The sequence below is a fragment of the Poromitra crassiceps genome, assembly GCF_964638095.1.
Source record: "Poromitra crassiceps genome assembly, chromosome: 13".
Lineage (NCBI taxonomy): Eukaryota > Metazoa > Chordata > Actinopteri > Beryciformes > Melamphaidae > Poromitra > Poromitra crassiceps.
Genome location: NC_139644.1, coordinates 7,036,706 through 7,062,494, shown reverse-complemented (window position 1 = coordinate 7,062,494; position 25,789 = coordinate 7,036,706). Strand labels below are relative to the sequence as shown.

Below are 25,789 nucleotides of genomic sequence, written 5' to 3'. Positions count from 1 at the left end.
ACACACATCAAAGAGGTGAGGTACACACACACATCAAAGAGGTGAGGCACACACATCAAAGAGGTGAGGTACACACATCAAAGAGGTGAGGTACACACATCATCAAAGAGGTGAGGTACACACATCAAAGAGGTGAGGTACACACACACCATCAAAGAGGTGAGGTACACACATCAAAGAGGTGAGGTACACACATCATCAAAGAGGTGAGGTACACACATTAAAGAGGTGAGGTACACACATCAAAGAGGTGAGGTACACACACCATCAAAGAGGTGAGGCACACACATTAAAGAGGTGAGGTACACACATCAAAGAGGTGAGGTATACACATTAAAGAGGTGAGGTACACACATCAAAGAGGTGAGGCACACACATTAAAGAGGTGAGGTACACACACCATCAAAGAGGTGAGGTACACACATCAAAGAGGTGAGGCACACACATTAAAGAGGTGAGGTACACACACATCAAAGAGGTGAGGTACACACACCATCAAAGAGGTGAGGTACACACATCAAAGAGGTGAGGTACACACATCATCAAAGAGGTGAGGTACACACATCAAAGAGGTGAGGCACACACATTAAAGAGGTGAGGTACACACACATCAAAGAGGTGAGGTACACACACCATCAAAGAGGTGAGGTACACACATCAAAGAGGTGAGGTACACACATCATCAAAGAGGTGAGGCACACACATTAAAGAGGTGAGGCACACACATTAAAGAGGTGAGGCACACACATCATTAAAAAGGTGAGGCACACACATTAAAGAGGTGAGGCACACACATTAAAGAGGTGAGGCACACACATTAAAGAGGTGAGGTACACACATCATTAAAGAGGTGAGGCACACACATTAAAGAGGTGAGGTACACACATCATTAAAGAGGTGAGGCACACACATTAAAGAGGTGAGGCACACACATTAAAGAGGTGAGGCACACACATTAAAGAGGTGAGGTACACACATCATTAAAGAGGTGAGGCACACACATTAAAGAGGTGAGGCACACACATTAAAGAGGTGAGGCACACACATTAAAGAGGTGAGGTACACACATTAAAGAGGTGAGGTACACACATCAAAGAGGTGAGGCACACACATTAAAGAGGTGAGGCACACACATTAAAGAGGTGAGGCACACACATTAAAGAGGTGAGGCACACACATTAAAGAGGTGAGGCACACACATTAAAGAGGTGAGGCACACACATTAAAGAGGTGAGGTACACACATTAAAGAGGTGAGGCACACACATTAAAGAGGTGAGGCACACACATTAAAGAGGTGAGGTATACACATTAAAGAGGTGAGGTACACACACCATCAAAGAGGTGAGGCACACACATTAAAGAGGTGAGGTACACACATTAAAGAGGTGAGGCACACACATTAAAGAGGTGAGGCACACACATTAAAGAGGTGAGGCACACACATTAAAGAGGTGAGGTACACACACCATCAAAGAGGTGAGGCACACACATTAAAGAGGTGAGGTACACACATTAAAGAGGTGAGGCGCACACATCAAAGAGGTGAGGTACACACACATCAAAGAGGTGAGGTATACACATTAAAGAGGTGAGGTATACACATCAAAGAGGTGAGGTATACACATCAAAGAGGTGAGGCACACACATCAAAAGGTGAGGTACACACACATCAAAGAGGTGAGGTATACACATCAAAGAGGTGAGGTATACACATTAAAGAGGTGAGGTACACACACCATCAAAGAGGTGAGGCACACACATCAAAGAGGTGAGGTACACACACCATCAAAGAGGTGAGGCACACACATCAAAGAGGTGAGGTATACACATTAAAGAGGTGAGGTACACACACATCAAAGAGGTGAGGTATACACATCAAAGAGGTGAGGTATACACATTAAAGAGGTGAGGTACACACATTAAAGAGGTGAGGTACACACACATCAAAGAGGTGAGGTATACACATCAAAGAGGTGAGGTATACACATTAAAGAGGTGAGGTACACACACCATCAAAGAGGTGAGGCACACACATCAAAGAGGTGAGGTATACACATTAAAGAGGTGAGGTACACACACATCAAAGAGGTGAGGTATACACATCAAAGAGGTGAGGTATACACATTAAAGAGGTGAGGTACACACATTAAAGAGGTGAGGTACACACACATCAAAGAGGTGAGGTATACACATCAAAGAGGTGAGGTATACACATTAAAGAGGTGAGGTACACACACCATCAAAGAGGTGAGGCACACACATCAAAGAGGTGAGGTATACACATTAAAGAGGTGAGGTACACACACATCAAAGAGGTGAGGTACACACATCAAAGAGGTGAGGTATACACATTAAAGAGGTGAGGTACACACATTAAAGAGGTGAGGTACACACACATCAAAGAGGTGAGGTATACACATCAAAGAGGTGAGGTATACACATCAAAGAGGTGAGGTATACACATCAAAGAGGTGAGGTACACACATCAAAGAGGTGAGGTATACACATTAAAGAGGTGAGGTACACACACATCAAAGAGGTGAGGTATACACATCAAAGAGGTGAGGTATACACATTAAAGAGGTGAGGTACACACACCATCAAAGAGGTGAGGTATACACATCAAAGAGGTGAGGTATACACATTAAAGAGGTGAGGTACACACATCATCAAAGAGGTGAGGTACACACATCAAAGAGGTGAGGTATACACATTAAAGAGGTGAGGTACACACATCATCAAAGAGGTGAGGTACACACATCAAAGAGGTGAGGTATACACATTAAAGAGGTGAGGTACACACACCATCAAAGAGGTGAGGTACACACATCAAAGAGGTGAGGTATACACATTAAAGAGGTGAGGTACACACACCATCAAAGAGGTGAGGTACACACATCAAAGAGGTGAGGTACACACATCATCAAAGAGGTGAGGTACACACACCATCAAAGAGGTGAGGTACACACATCAAAGAGGTGAGGTATACACATCAAAGAGGTGAGGTACACACATCAAAGAGGTGAGGTACACACATCAAAGAGGTGAGGTACACACACCATCAAAGAGGTGAGGTACACACATCAAAGAGGTGAGGTATACACATCAAAGAGGTGAGGTACACACATCAAAGAGGTGAGGTATACACATCAAAGAGGTGAGGTACACACATCAAAGAGGTGAGGTACACACATCAAAGAGGTGAGGTACACACACCATCAAAGAGGTGAGGCACACACATTAAAGAGGTGAGGTACACACACCATCAAAGAGGTGAGGCACACACATCAAAGAGGTGAGGTACACACATCAAAGAGGTGAGGTATACACATTAAAGAGGTGAGGTACACACATCAAAGAGGGGAGGTACACACATCAAAGAGGTGAGGTATACACATTAAAGAGGTGAGGTATACACATTAAAGAGGTGAGGTACACACATCATCAAAGAGGTGAGGTACACACATCAAAGAGGTGAGGTATACACATTAAAGAGGTGAGGTACACACATCATCAAAGAGGTGAGGTACACACATCAAAGAGGTGAGGTATACACATTAAAGAGGTGAGGTACACACATCAAAGAGGTGAGGTATACACATTAAAGAGGTGAGGTACACACATCATCAAAGAGGTGAGGTACACACATCAAAGAGGTGAGGTATACACATCAAAGAGGTGAGGTACACACATCAAAGAGGTGAGGTATACACATTAAAGAGGTGAGGTATACACATTAAAGAGGTGAGGTACACACATCATCAAAGAGGTGAGGTACACACATCAAAGAGGTGAGGTATACACATTAAAGAGGTGAGGTACACACATCATCAAAGAGGTGAGGTACACACATCAAAGAGGTGAGGTATACACATTAAAGAGGTGAGGTACACACATCAAAGAGGTGAGGTACACACATCAAAGAGGTGAGGTATACACATTAAAGAGGTGAGGTACACACATCAAAGAGGTGAGGTACACACATCATTAAAGAGGTGAGGTACACACATCAAAGAGGTGAGGCACACACATCAAAGAGGTGAGGTACACACATCAAAGAGGTGAGGTACACACATCAAAGAGGTGAGGTACACACATCAAAGAGGTGAGGTATACACATTAAAGAGGTGAGGTACACACATCAAAGAGGTGAGGTACACACATCAAAGAGGTGAGGTACACACATCAAAGAGGTGAGGTATACACATTAAAGAGGTGAGGTATACACATCAAAGAGGTGAGGTACACACATCATTAAAGAGGTGAGGTACACACATCAAAGAGGTGAGGCACACACATCAAAGAGGTGAGGTATACACATTAAAGAGGTGAGGTACACACATCATTAAAGAGGTGAGGTACACACATCAAAGAGGTGAGGTACACACATCAAAGAGGTGAGGTATACACATTAAAGAGGTGAGGTACACACATCAAAGAGGTGAGGTACACACATCAAAGAGGTGAGGTACACACATCATCCCTTACTTATCAACAAGTAATCAATCGTCTTCATTGACCTCTATCAGTGGCCAATAGGACATCAATGCAGATTAGGAGCACTAGAGGGTGACGAGTCCTTGTTCCAAAACAGTAGGGGCAGATAGCCAAGTAGCCTAATCGTTACGTAGCCTAATTGACTATCCTAAGTCCCGCCCCCCATAGATGCTGTTGCTAGGTAGGTCAAACTTTTAGCCTACAGTTGACAGTCAAACAAGAGTGTCAAACAAATATCTCAAAAACTACACATCATATCTCTTATATTTTGATATTGGATCTTCTACTGTATTGGATATTGGATTACTTTTGAAATGTTTTCTGAAAATCGTGTCTTCTGTGTGTGTCCCTCTGTGTGTCTGTGTGTGTCCCTCTGTGTGTGTCTCTCTGTGTCCCTCTGTGTGTCCCTCTGTGTGTGTCTCTCTGTGTGTGTCCCTCTGTGTGTCTGTGTGTGTCCCTCTGTGTGTCCATCTGTGTGTCCCTCTGTGTCTCCATCTGTGTGTGTCCCTCTGTGTGTCCCTCTGTGTGTCTGTGTGTGTCCATCTGTGTGTCCCTCTGTGTGTGTGTCTCTGTGTCTCCATCTGTGTGTGTCACTCTGTGTGTCTGTGTGTGTCCATCTGTGTGTCCCTCTGTGTGTCTGTGTGTGTCCCTCTGTGTGTCCCTCTGTGTGTGTCCCTCTGTGTGTGTCCCTCTGTGTTGGCAGGTGAATGGCCGTGAGGTGGGTCAGGACTCCAGGGTGCTGCAGGAGGAGCTGCATGCGGCCAGCGGCAGTGTGGTGCTGAAGATACTGCCCAGCTACCATGAAGCCATACCACCCAGACAGGTTACACACGCACGCGCACACACACACATGCACGCACACACACACACGCACGCACGCACGCACGCACACACACACACACACACACACACACACACACACACACACACATACACGCCCGCACGCACACATGCACACACACACACACACACACACACACACACGCACGCACGCACGCACACACACATGCACGCCCGCACGCACACATGCACGTGCGCGCGTTGGCCAGGAGGAGACTACCTCTGATTGGCTGTCATGGTTCTGATGAACATTCTGATGTCTCATTGGGGAAAGGAGGTGTTTTTCTCTTCTTCCTTTTTGGCCAAAATGGCGGCAACGCTGGTTTCAAACAAATAGCCGAGTGTTGCCTCTTGCCTTCAATACTCTTTGGTAGTAGAAGTAGCTGTAAGTGTTTGTCTGAGCGCGTGTCTTTATGACACTATTGATGAAGGCATACTATGTCAAAAGAAGGCATAATAAGAAAGACCCGCTCTCTATAACGTCTGTCCCTCTATCTCCAGGTGTTCTTTAAGTGTCACTATGACTACGACCCGGCCAATGACAACCTGATTCCCTGTAAGGAGGCGGGGTTAAGGTTCGAGACAGGAGACATCCTGCAGATAGTCAACCAGGATGACCTCAACTGGTGGCAGGTGAGGAAAGAGTGATGAGTGGACCTGGTGGCAGGTCCTGGTATTCCTACTTCACCATGATTATTTCAATTAACCTCGTGACACCAGGCTCTCTCTCTCTCATTGTTGTTGTTGTTGTGTGTTGTCCAGGCTCATCACGTGGAGGGTGGCAGTGCGGGGCTGATCCCCAGCCAGCTGCTGGAAGAGAAGAGGAAGGCTTTTGTCAAGAGGGACGTGGAGCTGGCACCTGCAGGTAGAGAGAGAGGGGGACAGAACTGTGTGTGTGAGAGAGAGAGAGAGAACTGTGTGAGAGAGAGAGAGAGAGAGAGAGAGCTGTGTGTGAGAGAGAGAGAGAGAGAACTGTGTGAGAGAGAGAGAGAGAGAGAGAGAGAGAGCTGTGTGAGAGAGAGAGAGAGAGAACTGTGAGAGAGAGAGAGAGAGAGAGAGAGAGAGACAGAACTGTGATAGAGAGAGAGAGAGAGAGAGAACTGTGAGAGAGAGAGAGAGAGAGAGAACTGTGATAGAGAGAGAGAGAGAGAGAGAGAGAACTGTGAGAGAGAGAGAGAGAGAGAGAGAGAGAGAGAACTGTGATAGAGAGAGAGAGAGAGAGAGAGAACTGTGATAGAGAGAGAGAGAGAGAGAGAGAGAGAGAGAGAGAACTGTGAGAGAGAGAGAAACAGAGAACTGTGAGAGAGAGAGAGAGAGAGAACTGTGAGAGAGAGAGAGAGAGAGAGAGAGAGAGAACTGTGATAGAGAGAGAGAGAGAGAGAGAGAGAACTGTGAGAGAGAGAGAAACAGAACTGTGAGAGAGAGAGAGAGAGAGAGAACTGTGAGAGTGAAAGACATGTTGAGGAAACAGTTAGATGAGAGGATAAAAAGAGAATCAGAGAACATGGAAGGGTTAATGCACGACGAGGTGTCCATTATCAGAAATGAATGGACGACGTGGAGGTGGGCCGAGGACGGTTGCTTCCGCGAAGTCCATTCATTTCTGATCATGGACACCTCGAAGTGCATTAACCCGCTTATACCATGGTCACTTGCCAAAGAAACAAAACAAGACCATTCATTTATATTTCCAAGCATTTTGCAATCAAAATATAGTTTTCATAACCTTGAATATGAGTTGAGAACCGGTGAGACAAAATAGTCCCCTCGGCTGCTCAAGATTAGGCTATCATTGGATAAAATGGCCTTAGTGCCTGCTGCACCTAGCACAATTCTAGAGTCAAGCTAACTAATAATTTGGCCAATTGTATGTAACAACATACAAAATAAAACGTCAATGTATAAGAATGCAACGCCATGTAACTGGGTCGTTTAAACTCGCATTCCAGGGAATTACGTTAATGTCTGCGGGTCTTATAAGACGTAAATGGCGCGAGGCAGGAGTAGACTGAAAACTATCTGCTTTCAGTATGTTGGTGTCCAGGTATGTTTTGTACAAGGACGTCTCTCAGTGTGTTGCTGTTAACTCCCCATTTCGTTGTTTTCTTTTTGTTGATCTCGTCTTTTTCCTCTTTGACTTGATTTGTATCAGTGATAGAGGCAGCGCGCGCTCTCCCAGAGCGCCTGGCTGCTGCTCACTGCAAGTTGTAAACAGAGGGTTTGACAGTTGACAGCTGAGAGCCCGGCTTCTGTCAGCTGACCAGAACGAAAATCAGATTTCTAAATAGCCGTTATTTTAATAAACTGAGCACTCAGGGGTAATCTAAATAGTTACTTTGACCGACTAATTTTTTTTCCTAAACTTATAAAAGTGCCATATTAAGCGTTAACGGTGGTACAGAGCTCAAACGGCTCTGTCGTGATCCTGGCGCATTGATATGAACGGTGAACAGCTAGGTGTACATTATCACAAATTAATGGACACCTTGCAGCCAATCAGAATCGAGTATTCACCCAGACCATGGTATAATAATGAATGAGGAACAGTGAGAATGAGACATGTGAAGCCCTTAGAGACAGTAACTGATTCAGGGTCAGTTATTTTGGATTAGTCATTGCTCCACCCCCTCTGCCGATCTGGGGAGAGTTGTAGACTAGCACGTTTCCTCAGATACATGTGCAGTCGCCAGCCGCTTCTTTTCACCTGACAGCGAGGGGGTGCACCAGCAGGACGTAGTGCATGGGAGGATCAGGCTATTCCCCCCAGTTCCCCTCGCCCACGAAAAGGCGCCTCGACCGACCAGACGAGGCACTAGTGCAGTGACCAGGTGACATACCCTTAATCTGGCTTGTATTGTGCCTGTAGGGACGCCAGACCAAGCCCTAGGTAACACGTGGGCTCGAACCTACAACACCTGTGTTTGTAGGCAGGGAATCTACCTACCGCTGCACTACCTGGACACCCAAATAATTAAAGAGTTGATTTTAAAATGTCAAGTATTGACTTCCCTCGCTACTGCTGCCACCATTCCCATCTTCAGTCCTCAGTCTTATACTGCCATCTGGTGGGGAAACGCCACGGTCACTGAAAGCTCTCTCTCTCAGTTACATTGCTTAAATACATGTTCAACTTTTCTGCTCAAATGATTGTTGATATCTGTGTGTCTGTTTCAGGAAACTTGTGTACTGGTGTTGGAGGGAAGAAGAAGAAGAAAATGATGTATCTGACCACCAAAAATGCAGGTAACTATTTGTATCATAGCTAATTTTCCTAGTAGACTATTATTTCTATTGTTTAATAATATATCTAGTAGTAGTAGTTCATATTTCTCCTAGTGAAATATGAACACATATCTTTTACTTTTCTCTTTCTTTGTTTTCTGAATCTTCTCTTGTTTCTTCTTTCTCTCCTTCTCTCCTTCCTTCCTCCCTCTCAGACTTTGACAGACACGAGTTGTTGATCTACGAGGAGGTGGCCAAAGTCCCGCCTTTCAAGAGGAAGACTCTGGTTCTGATTGGCGCCCCGGGCGTGGGGAGGCGGAGACTGAAGAACAAGCTTCTGCTGGGGGATCCGCAACACTTTGGCACCACCATCCCATGTATGGAATACCTATTTATTATGATGCCTTTCAGCTCCGCAGAGCCTTCACCCTGATGAAGGCTATGCGGAGCTTAACCCATTGATACCCGATGCAGCATTTGTGTGTGTATCCCTTTAAGACCGCGAACCGCATGACGCGGTTCGCGGTCTTAAAGGGATACACACACAAATGCTGCATCAGGTATCAATGGGTTAAACGAGTAGGTCCTTGTTTTAACTTTGCTAGCCAGGCCACAATAAAGACTTTTTCATTATTACTTCTGAAACAGGCTTCCTCATTCCCTTCTCTCAAATAACATTGGTTGTGTGTGTGTGTGTGTGTGTGTGTGTGTGTGTGTGTGTGTGTGTGTGTGTGTGTTGTGTGTGTGTGTGTGTGTGTGTGTGTGTGTGTGTGTGTGTGTGTGTGTGTGTGTGTGTGTGTGTGTGTGCGTGCGTGCGTGCGTGCGTGCGTGCGTGTGTGTGCACCTCCTCCAGACACGTCCAGAAAGCCCAAACCGGGGGAGCCTGACAGTCGGATGTTTGCCTTCACCAGTCGCAGCAAGATGGATGCCGACTTAAAGAACGGGCGCTACCTGGAGCACGGAGAGTACGACGGCAACCTGTACGGAACCAGCATCCACTCCATACACCAGGTGGTGGAGGCCGGACGCATCTGCATACTGGACGCCAACCCTCAGGTACACACACACACACACACACACACGCATATCCTGCTACATAGCCTTCCTCTCCCTGCACATCACACCCATGTTCTTGCATTTTGCTAAATCATACAGAAGGCTGAGAGATTCAGTTCAAAATGTGCAAAATGACTTTTTAAGACGTACGTGTGTGTGTGTGTGTGTGTGTGTGTGTGTGTGTGTGTGTGTGTGTGTGTGTGTGTGTGTGTGTGTGTGTGTGTGTGCGTGTGTGTGCGTGCGTGCGTGTGCGTATGCGCGCATGCGTGCATGCGTCATTCCAGTCTCTGAAGGTGCTGAGGACCTCAGAGTTCCTGCCCTACGTGGTGTTCCTCCAGGCTCCAGACTTTGAGGTGCTCAAGGCCATGTATGAGTCAGCTGTGGAGGCAGAGGTGGTGACAGACACTGTGACGGTAAGACACACATGCGCCCGCACACACACGCACGCACGCACACACGCACGCGCGCACGCACACACACACACACACACACACACACACACACACACACACACCAGCAAGTGTAAAACTTACAACCAAATAGCCGAACACCCCCCCCCCCCCCTCTCTCTCTCTCTCTCTCTCTCTCTGTGTCTGCCTGTCTCTCTCTCCATCAGGATGGGGAGTTGCAGAGGACGTGCGATGAGAGCGCTCGTATCCAGGCGGCGTACGGTCACTACTTTGACCTCACCATCGTCAACGACAACCTGGACGAGACCTACCGCACCATCAAGGCTGCCCTGGAGACGGTTTCCAAGAACCCCCAGTGGGTGCCTGTCACCTGGGTGTTTTAGGGAAGGGTGTGAGGAAAGGAGAGAAGAGAAGGAAGGAAGATACTGCTGTATAAATAGTGGGTTTCTGTATACAGACATTTACACACACCCTCACACACACACACACACACACACACACACACATCAGTTTCCTGTTTCAAAGAAAGACCTGAAGACAACACTGCCACCGCAACAGTTGCTCCAACATCAGGAAATAGTTTGTCTGATGAAGTAATTGTCACTATGAGGATATATTTTATTGCATGTGCTTGTAATTGAAAATGAGGTGTGATTCTTAAAGCTTTTGCACACCAAGTCCGTATTTTCGTCCGAAATTGACGCACGGAGAAAAAAAAAGAATACGACCTAATTTGTGTCAATCATCGTTGACACACCGAGTCCGACAATTACGTCCGTCATTTAAGTTTTCGGACGAGGTTCGATTTTCTGCGTTTTTCGCATCAGTCAATAGATTTTTGCGAGCTGGGACCCGTCCGACGGATTAAAAAACACGCATACGAAAACAATCGGACTGTGTGTGCAAAGACCTTTAGAAGGGCCAGCATTACATACTAGAAAGGCCATAAGCAGTCATTTTGACTGCTAGATTCCAAACTCTATAATCTCTCATGATAAATACCCAAATGAGAGATTAATGCATGCATAGTGTTACAATGTCTTAAGAAGTAATAAATAAATAAATAAATAAAAACACCAACATGTGAAAAGGGAAAATTCTGTGCAGTCAATATGACTGCTTACGGCCAAAATAGCTAAAGATTTTATTTGCCTTTTGTGTAATTTACATAAAAACGTATTTAATTTAAAATACAGACACTTAGGAATGGTCAGGTATTTTTTTAATTCAAAAAGTTATTGCACATAATACATTTCAAAAAGGTCCAAATGGCCATTCTAGTGTTCACAGTTATCCATTATTCATACAGGAGTGTGTTTCCCACTGGAGAGAGGAGAGGAGGAGGAGGGGGAGGAGGAGAGAAAAGGATGAGAGGAGAGAGGAGAGGAGAGGAGAGGAGAGGAGAGGAGAGGAAAGGAGGAGAAGAGAGGAAAGGAGGAGAGGAGAGGAAAGGAGGAGAAGAGAGGAAAGGAGGAGAGGAGAGGAAAAGAGGAGGAGGAGAGGAAATGAGGAGGAGGAGAGGAAAGGAGGAGAGGAGAGGAGAGGAGAGGAAAAGAGGAGGAGGAGAGGAAATGAGGAGGAGGAGAGGAAAGGAGGAGAGGAGAGGAGAGGAAAAGAAGAGGAGGAGAGGAAATGAGGAGGAGGAGAGGAAAGGAGGAGAGGAGAGGAAAGGAGGAGAAGAGAGGAAAGGAGGAGAAGAGAGGAAAGGAGGAGAGGAGAGGAAAAGAGGAGGAGGAGAGGAAAGGAGGAGAGGAGAGGAAAAGAAGAGGAGGAGAGGAAATGAGGAGGAGGAGAGGAAAGGAGGAGAGGAGAGGAAAGGAGGGGTAGGAGAGGAGAGGAGAGGAAAAGAGGAGGAGAAGAAAGGAGGAGGAGGAGAGGAAAGGAGGGGTAGGAAAAGAAGGGAGAGCTGTAAGAAGAAAGCAGTGCTGAATGTCAGGACATCCCATCTTACTGTGACACATCAAGGACTGTGTGTGTGTGTGTGTGTGTGTGTGTGTGTGTGTGTGTGTGTGTGTGTGTGTGTGCGTGTGTGTGTGCGCGCGCGCACACGCGCGTGTGTGTGTGTGTGTGTACCTCTTTGTACATGGATTTGACAAACTTCAGTATGTCTGTGAAGCATCTGTGCCATATCAGTGATGATCATCAGCATCTTAAAGGGACAGTTCTCCCTGCCATCATCATCTCGCCCAGTTGAAACACAGATGAAATGTGTCCATTTAACACACAGGGGGGTTGCCAGCACAACTGGAGAACTGGTTTTCTCTGATATGAACAAGTCAAAAGTACAGTCAAAACTTAGAATTTTCAGTGTGTAGCAAGTTGCTACTTGCTACTAGCAACGAGCTAGATTTGTTATTGTTGTTTCATTTGAGAGGGATTTGAGAGCGACACACAGCGAGCGGAAAATAAATCCATTAATGGACAGAGCCGGTCAGTTGGAGCCAATGGCAGAGCTTGCAGGGAGTGGAAAGGGATTTTCTTCTGCTGCCGACAGAGCGGCTTGAGTTCCGTTTACACAGACATGAAACGAGCCTGCCCCCAGAGGTTAGAGAAAAAAATATACATTTTATTTTATTTTTTTACCGATGGGTTCCCAGATTGATGGTTAGCTGACTAGATGCTATGGTTAGCGAGCTAACAAGCTGACATAATCTAAGCACAAAATCAACCAGATTTATCAGTGGTGAATTGATCAGTCGTCAGGCAAAAACAGCACAGGATTGAATTCAGTTGAAATGCCAAATTTTGCATTTATAAACAAATTCAGCTACTCAAGAGCTGAGGACCTCCAACATGGCTGCCACACAGGGTGTATAGAGAGCCAAAGTGGAACGTCACTTCCTCCTTCAGCACTGTACCAGAGGTTTTCATCCGCCATTTATTTTCCCATAGTCTTTTCATAAAATGCTTATAAAAATAGTTTTACTTCGTCAAACCAAACGGTTCAGATATATTTAGAAACAGGAGAGACCACATAACATTTCACTCGGACCAAAACGTAAAACAAATTGAGGATTTAAAGAAAATATTTTGTCTGTGTTTTTTTTCCAGTTTTGGTCAGAGTGAAATGTTCTATGGTCTCTCCCGATTCCAAATATAGCTGAACCGTTTGGTTTGACGAAGTAAAACTATTTGTTTTACTATTTGTTAAACTATTTGGACATTTGAAATGTCCATGGCAAAATCAATGGCAGATGAAAATCTCTGGTGCAGTGCTGAAGCAGGAAGTAGGCGGTTACTTTGCCTCTCTATTACATCGTTTGAAAACCCTCTACTGTATATGCACACAGGCAAACACATAAAGAAATCAATCAATCAATCAATCATAGACACACACACCCCACAAAAGGTTGTACAGGCCAATTTCTGCAGAAGTTCTATTTTATTACAACATTCTATTTTGTAACGATCATTCCATTTGAGATACTGTATCATTCCTGACTTTTGTGCTCTTTATTTTTTAGTAGTATTTATCATTCAAAAACAAAACAAAAAACGATTTGTCATATTTATTAACTCAGTTGAAAAACAGTTTGTAGATAGCATGTAGATACACATCAATAATAGTAGACACGGATATGCTAAAACTATGAGAAACTCACCCAGTATATTTATGTGTGACTCTTCAGTGACTATATTTACATGCACACAATATTCAATGTTTTGTGCTCACTCTGAAAAAGATAATATTCCGATTAAGCTGTTTACATGGCTAACGAAAAGTCATATTCCACTAATATTCACGTTGACATGCAGCTGTGCATACTCCAATTGTAATGTCAAATGTTCCCATGATGTAGCTATGGCCACTTCTCAAATTATAATAAGATTATTATTATTACTATTATTATTATTATTATATCCAAAGAATGCTCCTAAAACCCAAATATCGGCATAGCCCATGTCTTAATCAGAAAATGCTAAGTTTTGAACATTTCTGAATATCCAACCGGAATATGCTGTTTACACGACTCATATCGAATTCAGAATATTGTCATTTTCGGGAAATAGTGTGTGTGTGTAAACGTAGGCTAGTCATTGTCCATGGTGCCAAATGTAGAAAGCTCTTTCAGCAGCTTGTTTTGTATTGAAATATGTACTCTATACTTCCAGCTCAGATGTTGTGGCAGCTATACTTGTGAGTATAATTGTGAGGCAGCTATACTTGTGAGTATACTTGTGAGGCAGCTATACTTGTGAGTATACTTGTGAGGCAGCTATACTTGTGAGTATACTTGTGAGGCAGCTATACTTGTGAGGCAGCTATACTTGTGAGTATACTTGTGAGGCAGCTATACTTGTGAGTATACTTGTGAGGCAGCTATGCTTGTGAGTATACTTGTGAGGCAGCTATACTTGTGAGTATACTTGTGAGGCAGCTATACTTGTGAGTATAATTGTGAGGCAGCTATACTTGTGAGTATACTTGTGAGGCAGCTATACTTGTGAGTATACTTGTGAGGCAGCTATACTTGTGAGTATACTTGTGAGGCAGCTATACTTGTGAGTATACTTGTGAGGCAGCTATACTTGTGAGTATACTTGTGAGGCAGCTATACTTGTGAGTATACTTGTGAGGCAGCTATACTTCTGAGTATACTTGTGAGGCAGCTATACTTGTGAGTATACTTGTGAGGCAGCTATGCTTGTGAGTATACTTGTGAGGCAGCTATACTTGTGAGTATACTTGTGAGTGCACAATTAACTTCAGTGATAACATGAGAAATGTTTGTGCCAAATGTATCCTGCCAAGCAACCAAACTCATCTGATCACAACCCGTGGTCACTTATATCTTTATAAAAATTACATTTTAAAGATGTACTCTTTAAAAATTGTTTCAAAATAACAGATAATTCTCTGGCAGCTATTTTTAGTTCTGTATCATTTTGAGGGTTTGGGGTTACAACCCACCACACGTGTTGCTCTCTTTCCGACATTCCAAAACCCCTCTGTGTCTTTTCTTCTCTGAAATTACATGATTGCAATAAAACCATGTTAGTCGTTATATCTTGATCTAATGAGGCAAAAGAAAAAATCCTCCGTTTCAATAAAAACGGACTTGTGCATGGTGCAAAGTTACTACTGGACACTATTTGCTTGTTGAATATGGCATTGTAACTTATTTGTTATGAAGACATAGATTATGTAGCCTACCTGGGGCGGGGTCAAGTCACTGAACTTATGGATTGTATATATACACTGTGTATACATGTTGGATACAATTGCTTCATTCATTTGTATTAATGGAAGTTTTTTTTTTGACTACAGTGAAACAGTTTTGCTGTGTGACTTTCCTCCTATTGATCGATGGGAAAGTTGTTTGAGATTGTTTAATGTTCTTGTTTATTTCTGAAGAACACGATAACTTCCTTGCCAGTTAAACAGAGCCTTTCTTCATGGGATCAGGTTTTCAGCAGTTTGAGTTCAAGTTCTAAGTTCCTACAGTGTTTCATTGCAGCTTGGCAGCTATATGAACGGGGTACAACTTTGCACTATGACAACCCCCCCCCCCCACCAAGTCTCAACCAGCTCATGTTCTAAAAGTGACAGTGAATTGACCCTAACCCCTAACCATTTCATTTTGTTGTAGGAACGCTAGGTTGTAGAATCAGAAATGACCTATGCTCCTGTCTGTACTGAATAAAGTATTGATTTGCAAACAGATGGAAATAATCTGTGATTGGTGTAGACTGTAATTTACGCCCCCCGCTTATATATATATACCGTATATATATATATATATATATACACACACACACTGTATACAGTATGTGTATATATATATACACAGTATATGTATAAATACAGTATATATACAGTACTGTATATATAGACAGACAGACTACTAATTATGTGACTAATTATGTGACTTCTTAAGGCAAATGGTTGCACTGGATTTTAATTAGGGGTTTCACAGCAAAGGAGGGTGAACATATGCACTCAACACTTTTCAGATTTGTATTTGTAAAAACACTGGCCTAGCACTCCTCAGTATGTCCAACAGCTTACAGAGGTTACAGCACCATTTGAAGAATAGAACAGTGAGGTATAGGGGGAAAAACAGATTTAGGTCCAGCATCGAACAAATTAAAATCATGGTGAAATCCCTTAAATTGTTGATAACAACACCCGCCTGAAAGTACACTTGACACAGTATTAAAGGGATAGTTCGGTTTGTTTGAAGTTGGGTCCTATCAGCTAGTCACATACACTAACGTAATTAGGTACAGTGTTCTGGACGCTGAGCGCAGTGTCTAACGAGATCCGGCACCCAGAGGAGCAGCCTCGCGCAGCCTCACCAGCTTTTTCTCTCTCAGTACTGGGGGTCAACAACTAAAACGTAATTTAGCCACCTAAAACACCTAAAACAACGCCCACCTAAACAAATCGATATCTGTGTACATGCACGCTCTATTTTGACAATTTTCAGCGCTTTACTTTTCCGCAAAACAGCAGTTTCATTCGGCACTGCTTTTTCTCCCAGCCTACAACCACCATATTCCTCCGCTAAAGCCAGCACAGAGCACAGAGCCGCGGTTTACAAAACAGGAAGAAGAGAGATAAAACACTGACTTACTTTAGAGACAACAAGTCACCTGGCCTCTCTGGTCTGGGTCGTTTTCCACAATTTATCCTGGGAATGGTGAATAAGGTTTGCAGCCAGGGCACCCAGGCATTTAGACAGCAGGCGCATCTCTCTGCCTGTTCACTCTCTGCAAAAGTTCCTCTTCTGTATTCTCTCTGGTTCATAATTGTATCCTCTTGTCACCAAGGTGAATGGCATATCATCCTCGCTATCAAAATCACTCATATTTTCGTCCGTGTATTCTATTTGTTGTGTCTTCAAACCGGGAGAAATAAAATAGCCTACCCCCAAATAACTGCGGAGTAATCCAGTGCTGCGGCTCTGACCTGGCTTTTAGCGGAGGAACACGGTAGTTGTACGGTTTGGAGAAAAAGCAGTGCCGAATGAAACTGCTGTTTTGCGGAAAAGTAAAGCGCTGAAAATTGTCAAAATAATAATAGAGCGTGCATGTACACGGATATCGATTTGTTTAGGTGGGCGTTGTTTTAGGTGGCTAAATTACAGTTATAGTTTTAGTTGTTGACCCCCAGTACTGAGAGAGAAAAAGCTGGTGAGGCTGCGCGAGGCTGCTCCTCTGGGTGCCGGATCTCGTTAGACACTGCGCTCAGCGTCCAGAACACTGTACCTAATTACGTTAGTGTATGTGACTAGCTGATAGGACCCAACTTCAAACAAACCGAACTATCCCTTTAACTTGATTACTAAGCCCCCCCCGCCCCGCAAAAAAAAAAACACCATTGTACACTTTACTAACAAAACAGTACCACCACAGTATAGTCCCCTTTTGCTGAAATGTTTTTGTATATGGATGGATTATTAATTTCCCTTATGCCCAAGTTCACATGCTCTGTTAATGAAATAAAAACAATATAAAAAAAACATATAGGGAAATACTGTACATAATCTTAGTCTCGTGTGTTGATCAGAGTTGTGATTAAAGGGTTGGGTGGGAAGATTTTCAGATTTCAAAGTGGGCCGCAGCATCCTTAAGTTTGGGAACCCCTGATTTAGAACATAATTGTTATGAAAATCACTAGATCAATATGGTCTCACAATATGTTTCCATTGAAAGACAATGATAATATTGAAGTATTGCCCAGGCCAATATTAAGTGAACTCTAATGTGTGGAGAATCATGTGTCTCTTCAGGGCTTGTTTATGACCAAAAGTCTTACCACAGACTGAGCATTTAAATTGTTTATCTCCTGTGTGGATTATCAAGTGTAACTTCAAGGATTCTTTACAACCAAAACTTTTACCACAGACTGAGCAATTAAATGGCTCTTCTGTGTGGACTACCATGTGTCCCTTCAAGATGTGTTTAAGACTAAAACGTTTACCACAGACTGAGCATTTAAATCGTTTATCTCATGTGTTGGTTCAAGTGTCCTTTACCGTTTTTCTGTGAGTCTGAGTGAGACTGAGATTCACTAGTTTCTGACAAATCATCACGGTCTTCAGTCTCAGAAGAGTCTGAAGTCTTGTCAGCACTGGCTGGTTCTGATAATCCCCAGTCCTCTCCATCAGCTTCTGTTTCCATCTGTTCAGTTGAGCTGCTGGCTAGATGCCATGCCTCTTCCCAGTTTGGCTTTGATGAAGCTGTGAGGACTGAGGTTCATGTTCATCATCTTCTTTAAGCCTTTGTTTTTGTCTTTGTTTAGCTGGAGGAAATTCAGGCACATCCAGTCATTTATTTGGTCAATGCACTGACAGAGTGAGTCTAAGGGAGCATAGTCACCTGAGGAAAGACTTATATAGAGTTGGGTGTCGTCTGTGTAGTTATGGTAAGGTATTTTGTTTGGAACAAAACATTTAACTCAGTAAATCCTGCACACTGGCAATAAAATAATTTTTCTTTAAACAATTTTAAGCTTCTAAAAGATATCCAAGATTTTCTTTTTTTGTCAAATAATCACAATTAGATGGGTTTTTGGGGGGGTCAGTAGCCTATCGTTCAGTTCTATTGGAGAGAGAGAAGCTGGTTCCGCTGCAGACAGTGGAGGCACTCTTCAGCAGGTTAGATGCAGCAGTGTTTCTTCAGAGCATCTGAACGTCTGAACATTTTCTTACAGCGGACACAGCTGTAAGGTTTAACTCCAGTGTGAATGCGTTGGTGTCTTTTAAGGCCACCTAACCTACTGAACCTGCTCCCACATTGGTCACAGCTGTAGGGTTTAACTCCAGTGTGAGCGTGTTGGTGTTTTTTTAGGCCACTTGAATGTCTGAACCTGCTCCCACATTGGTCACAGCTGTAGGGTTTAACTCCAGTGTGGATGCGTTTATGTCTTGTTAGGGCACCTAAGGCACTGAACCTGCTCTCACATTGGTCACAGCTGTAGGGCTTAACTCCAGTGTGAATGCGTTGGTGTGATTTTAGTTGACCTAACTGACTGAACCTGCTCCCACATTGGTCACAGCTGTAGGGTTTATCTCCAGTGTGAATGTGTTTATGTGTTGTTAGGCCACTTAAATGACTGAACCTGCTGTCACATTGGTCACAAATGTAGGGTTTAGCTCCAGTGTGAATGTGTTGGTGTGATTTTAGGCCATCTAACCGATTGAACCTGCTCCCACATTGGTCACAGCTGTAGGGTTTAACTCCAGTGTGAATGCGTTGGTGTGTTGTTAGGCCATCTAACCGACTGAAGCTCCTCCCACATTGGTCACAGCTGTAGGGTTTAACTCCAGTGTGAATGGGTTGGTGTTGTCTTAGGCCACCTAACTCACTGAACCTGCTCCCACATTGGTCACAGCTGTAGGGTTTAACTCCAGTTAAACACAAGTCCACACACACAATGACCTACAAATCATCGCTGTCGGGCGGTCTGTCAATTGTTTTCACATTTGTTGTCTGCGAGTCATGTCATCAAAGTGCCGAAAGTCAGACCGATAATCCTGTAACAACATTTGAGCTTATTCAGGTAAGATATTAATAATGTGATAACACATCCAGCAAGAAACTGACTATAATGAAGACATGTGCCAACTTTGATGACGTGCTGTTCAGTATTTTAAGAACACAGTTGTTTTTTTCATTTCCTGAAAAGTTGCTGTTTTGGAGATGTTTCCACCAGACAGTGACGAAATGTTGAAAAGACAAACTGAAAGATGCTAAATGTCAACAGTCGTGACTCACTCCTTGTCAGTCACTTGCACCTTCATGACAGACTGGTAAGCATCTGACATCGTGGCCCTGATGGTCACACCATGCCTTTTATAAGTCAGATTGCAGTCGAATTTTGGGTCGCCTCTGACAAACCCATTCACTGTTTTCTTATGCATCTCAAGATAAAGATCATAATCACACGTTTTGCTCATGTCAAAGATGCCCACTGCATAGCAGTTTGTGTAAAGGTTATAATCAAAGGGCACATTAAACATGACAGCCATCTTGTCAGTGGCCCGCTTGGTGTGATTGTTGAGGAGATCATAAGTGAAGACGCCGACAGACCCCCGGGCGATGTAAGGAGTCTTGGCGAACACGGCTCTCTCCGATGTGGAGGGGTCAACCGTCGGTGACAGAGGAATGGAGCAGCGCCCTCTGTTAAGGAACATCCTGGTCATAGAAAGAGTAGAAGAATCTTAAAAGAATAATACACCCAAAAATATAAATCCAGTCTTTATCTACCGGTCTTAGAAGCACATCTCTTTAGAAGCACATATACACCTCTTGCAGCTGGTAGCACCATGTTGTAACATTGAAATGTTAAATATTGTATGTTTTTTTCTCTCTCTCTTTCTTTCCCTGTGTCTGAGTTTGTTTGTTTTTTATGATCTGATGATCGAAGACTAAGAAAGCTGATCATATCACTCCAGTTCTTAAGTCCTTACACTGGTTGCCAGTGTGTCATAGAATAGATTTTAAAATACTGTTATTAGTCTATAAATCACTTAATGGCCTAGGCCCAAAATACATTGCTGAATTGCTCCCACGCTACGAACCGTCGAGACCTCTCAGGTCAGCAGGGTCCAGCTTATTAACTGTCCCTAGGATCAAATCAAATCATGGGAAGGCTGCATTTACCCACTATGCTTCTGATAGCTGGAACAACGGGGCACCGTACCCAGACCTGAGTGTTGCGCTGCAGATCTGGGGGATGGTTACGGATATACTCACAAGAGGGTGAGGTGATGCGTCAGGAGGGACGCACGCGTAAGGGGAGCTTACTAGAGCCGTACTCGTTTTAAGCAAGGTTTAGAGAAAAAAAAACGGCCTGTTTGTCGACGGGCAACAGATGACGCAAGGTACAAGCGGGGGTATGCTTGGCATCCAAACTGCAGTATAGAGGAAAAGAGGACACCGTACCCAGACCTGAGTTTTATGTGTGTGTAGTCGGGGGACTCAATATAGATAAATTGATTTATTCTATTATGCAAACCCAATGAGTCCTCTATAAGTTTTTAGCTCTTTTTGCAACTGCTGCGCCTATCGCTTAAATGTCCATTTTATTCTCTTCTTTTATTCTTTTATTTTCCTGTCAACCATTTTATGTGCAGCACTTTGAATTGCCTCTGTGTATGAAATGTGCTATACAAATAAACTTGACTTGACTTGAAAACTGCAAATAAAATATTGAAAAAAATATATACATAAGTGTCTCACATAAGTGTGAGATTTTAAATAGGTAGAAATACTGTTTTAAAGCAATTGCTTTGTATTTTTGATCATCAATTGCACCCATATATGGACTAACAAACTTTACCCGAGTTCCAGCTGGCATGCGGGTGAGTGGACAGACTTTTTATTTTTAAACTATTCATTTATTAAACTGAGAATAATTCTGGACAAAAATAGAGAAGTAGCAGCAGTCCCAGATCAGTCTCATGAAGGAACACATGGCACTAATCCACTGTGAGTGCTGCGGCTACTCTGCAGTTTTGGGACCACCTCCATCCAGCGTGTGCTAGTTCCAGGTTATATTTAGGGACAATTCACTTTAATGTAAGAGAGAGAAAATGCTTGGGGGGGTATGCTATGTCTACCTGGGGTTCCAAAGGGTGTGGTGAGAACAACCATTTGTGATGTCAATGCTGCACTGCCGATGTGTTGGGATCAGTTGAGCATCGTCACCACCGACTCCAGCTGCTGCCCCTGCAACCCCGATGGCTGCGTTGTCTGCAACGTACCGACCTGTTCAGAGTAGAAAGAAGGTCCTTGAGATGTCTCACTGGCTCAGCAACGGGCTGAGCCAGTTGCTGAGCCAACCATTGTTGCGGGCTGAGCCGTCCCCCGTCCCCCGTCCCCATGGACATTATCCCACGGACACTACTCCCCACCCAACTTTGCACTTTTTAACTTGAGTAACTTGAATGTTAGTTTAGAGTCAACATTTGACTATCCAAATAAAGTGTTGCCAGTATTTAATTATAAATGTAAGGAAGGGACATTGTGTCATTTCTGTTTTTGACATGTTTATATATATCACCCCATGACTTACCTTTGAGTCCTGTGCGGCTATGTTGCATCTTCATTAAAACCTCCTTGGTGACCTCCAGAGAGTGTTGGCTGTAGGTCTGCACCATCTGGTCCACTGTGTCCTGCCTGTCTGCCTTCTCCAGACGGCTCTTTGGGATGGCTGGGAAACCTTGCAGGATGCCAGCATACATGAACCACTTGAAGCTCTTGAACTCTTCATCTCCCAAATGCTCCAGTGTTCCCAAGAGCTCCTCTTTATCTGTCGCCATCGTTGCTCACTGGTAAGACATGCACATCTAACTTGTAGGCCTAGTATAGAACAAGACCAACATGTTTTGGCTTGTGGCCTTCATAATAATAATAATAATAATAATAATAATAATAATAATACATTTGATTTGAGATGCCTTTCAGAACACCCAAAGTCATCATACATCATAAAAGAGACAAACATTCAAAAATATCATACTCAGATAAAAACAACAGGCATGGCAAACATCAGCATAATTAAAATACGACGAGCGTAGACAAAATAAAAGACACGAGATACACAGGGGAGGCAGATAACATAGACAGAGATTAAAGTGAGTAGGCCAGTTTGAATCGGTGGGTTTTGAGGTGGGATTTGAATGTGGTGATGTAGTCAGACTGTCGGATGTGTGGGGGCAAAAAGTTCCAGACTAGTCTGGGTGCAGAGCAGCTGAAGCGCTATAGCACCCATGGTACTGAGGCGAGAGGGTGGAACGGTCAGGAGGCCAGCTGAGGAGGAGCAGAGGGAGTGCAGGGGTGTATTCCTGGAGGAGGTCAGAGAGGTAGGCAGGGGCTAGGTTGTGTAGGGCTTTGTGCAGAAGGATTTTGAAGTCAATCCAGTAGTGAATGGGAAGCCAGTGGAGTTGAATGAGGACAGGGGTGAGGTGGTCAGATGATTTAGAGCGGGTGATGATCCAGGCATTTTGGAGTCTGTTGAGCAGTTTGGTGGCCAGAGAGAAGAGACTTGCAGTAATCGATGCGGGAGGTGACAAATGCGTGGATGATGATCTCTGTGCTGTGTTGGGACAGGAATGGGCGGAGTGTGGAGATGTTGTGGATGTGGAAGAAAGCAGACCGGGTGATGTTTTGTATGTGGGGTGCAAAGGAAAGGGTGCTGTCCAGAATGACGCGGAGGCTCTTGACTTGGGTGGAGAAGGGAACAGGGAAGCCGTCAATGATGATGTTTGGGGTGGTGGTGTTATGAGCTTTTGAGAGGGTGTTTTTGGAGCCGATGAGCAAGGCCTCAGTTTTACTGCCGTTTAACTTCAGGAAGTTCCTGCTCATCCAGCTCCTGATGTCCTGGAGGCAGGCAGTGAGGGAGGTGGGAGGAAGAGCAGTGGTGGGTTTGGTGGAGATATAGACGGGTATCGGCGTAGCAGTGAAACTGGACACCATGGTCATCGTGAAACACATTACAAATAACAACATAATAAATAATCAAAAACAATGTAAGAAATAAAATAAAATAAATAGGCCTACAATATTTGCACAGTAACACAGGCCAGTAAAGGAAATCTGACTCAGTTTCTACTGTACTGAATCACCGTCTAACTATCCTCCCACAACCTTATAGGCAACATAATATGAATTAATTTGTGCACACATACAAATCACAAAATACAAATATGGATTATTAAATGAAACAGGCAAAATAATATTTACATATTTGTTTATGTTAATATTGACATAACCTCACAGGTTGGAGTGAGGCAGAGTTGGCTACACCAGATTAGTACATGTTCAATAAAGGTACAGCATGCAATTTAAAGCGAATACAAAAATTATTTGCAAAATATTTTAAAAGCCATTCAGGGTGAATTCCTCTCCTCAGTATTTCCTAGCTTGTCTTACCTGGAATGAACACTGGAGGACGGCTGCAAGCTCCAACTGCCAGGAATGAAAGTGCACTGCAAAACAAGAACAGCTGGAGGCAGAACCTTTCCTATCAGGGACCTCCCACACTTGTAAGGTAATCAGACTCTACAGTTAAGTTCATTTAAGTTAAATTATCCTTTATTTATCCCCATGGGGAAATTCATCCTCTGCATTTGACCCATCCTCTAGGAACCTTCCTAGAACTAGGAGTAGTGGGCAGTCGCAGTGCAGCGCCTGGGGACCAACTCCAGGTCTTTTGCCATTGCCTTGGTCAGGGGCACTGACAGGAGTCTTAAGCCTAACATCCATGTCTTTTGGTGGTGGGAGGAAACCGGAGCACCTGGAGAAAACCCACATGAACACGGGGATAACATGCAAACTCCACACAAAAAGGACCTGGGATGTACCGGGGTTCGAACCCAGGACCTTCTTGCTGTGAGGCATCAGTGCTAACCACTGACCCCCCCGTACGTACAACTGTGAATTACTTTCACTTTACCAGCTAGGGCTATTCCTTTCTCTACCTACCTTTGTATTTATTTATTTATTTATTTATTTATTTATTTATTTATTTATTTATTTATTTATTTATTTATGTATTTATTTATTTATTTATTTATTTATTTATTTATTGTTTTTGTTATTTTCAACATGTTTTCATTTCTTCTTCTTCTAAGAGGACATTTACACCTGGCATTAACATGCGTTTTCTGCCATCAGATTGCAATCCGATTGTATTTTATCACTTGAAAGTACAGGTGTAAACACCCCCAAAACGCATTGAAGAAGGATTGCAATCTGATCGGCCAAACCACCTCAGGAGGTGGTCAGGGACGCATTATGACAACATTTAACACAAGTGTAAATGCAATGCGTCCTCTCAAAACGCATTCAGCAACATACGGAAATACACCGCACCGGTGTGTGCCCTCATCTCGCCGCTGTGTCAAATGCGCACACACACAGGCAGCCTGTCACGGACCGGCTAAAAATTATCTTTCTCCCCCCCCCCGCTCCGCTTTTGCACAACACTCTCTTTCTGCTAGGTAGCGTTGCTTCAAAGTTTTGCTGCGGAGCGGAGGTTTTGCCACGGCTTATCGAACCCTTTCTCCCTCATTTTCCTTTCATTTTCCGCTCCTTTTCCAAAGGAGAAGTGTTGATATAAAAGATAAATTATGCTCTCAATTGTATAACGTTGTAATTTAGGATGTTACCTGAACGCAACACAGGTGGTTACAGCCAATGACATGCACGGAAAACGTGTGTGTGTGTGTCTCGGACCCAGTGTCAAACAGCTCCATGGGAGAATAACCTACAGAGAAAACTGCTATATCGACACGTCTGAAAAACTACCTCATGAGAGCGCAAAAGCTTTTTGCAATATTTGGGAGGTTTTTCGAAATTTACGTGTTTGCATTACCCGATTTTTATTGCGATATTTAGATTTTGCGCATTTCTGAGGGTATTGGAAACACGGCTTACAGACAGGCCAAGGACAAGAACAAGAAAAGTGGCAGGGGCAGAGCAACGTGTCCTTTTTATAAAGAAATAGATGCAGTGCTGCGTGATCGGCCATCGTTTTGTCCAGGTGAAGGGGACGTTCACTGTGCATTTGAGCTTAACAATAACCTCTATTTCCCTGTGCATGTATGCAAACATGCATGCACACGTTCAGGGGGCGCGCGCGTTATGACGTTCGAGCTGGAGAGCAATCGGATTGCAATCTGTTCACCCAAAACGCATGTTAGTGCCAGGTGTAAATGGAATCAGGCTGAAGTGATAAAATACAATCGGATTGCAATCTGATGGCAGAAAACGCATGTTAATGCCAGGTGTAAATGGCCTCCTGTCACA

At 43.8% G+C, this 25,789-nt stretch overlaps 1 protein-coding gene and 1 long non-coding RNA gene across 3 annotated transcripts in view; one reads left to right on the top strand and one right to left on the bottom strand.

Moving 5' to 3' along the window:
* The window catches only part of mpp2a (MAGUK p55 scaffold protein 2a), a gene marked incomplete at both ends in the record, with an annotated part of 19,200 nt that extends 8,790 nt beyond the window's left edge, over window positions 1–10,410 (top strand). For both annotated transcript variants that reach the window (XM_083648550.1, XM_083648549.1), the window contains 8 exons: window positions 5,203–5,322; window positions 5,841–5,972; window positions 6,102–6,204; window positions 8,514–8,582; window positions 8,777–8,938; window positions 9,415–9,617; window positions 9,902–10,030; window positions 10,234–10,410. In XM_083648550.1, coding sequence (XP_083504676.1) covers window positions 5,203–5,322; window positions 5,841–5,972; window positions 6,102–6,204; window positions 8,514–8,582; window positions 8,777–8,938; window positions 9,415–9,617; window positions 9,902–10,030; window positions 10,234–10,410 — 1,095 coding nt within the window. The remainder of the gene's footprint in view (window positions 1–5,202; window positions 5,323–5,840; window positions 5,973–6,101; window positions 6,205–8,513; window positions 8,583–8,776; window positions 8,939–9,414; window positions 9,618–9,901; window positions 10,031–10,233) is intronic.
* LOC310787434 overlaps window positions 1–25,789 on the bottom strand; it is a 755,777-nt gene that overhangs the window by 688,509 nt on the left and 41,479 nt on the right. The window lies entirely within an intron of this gene.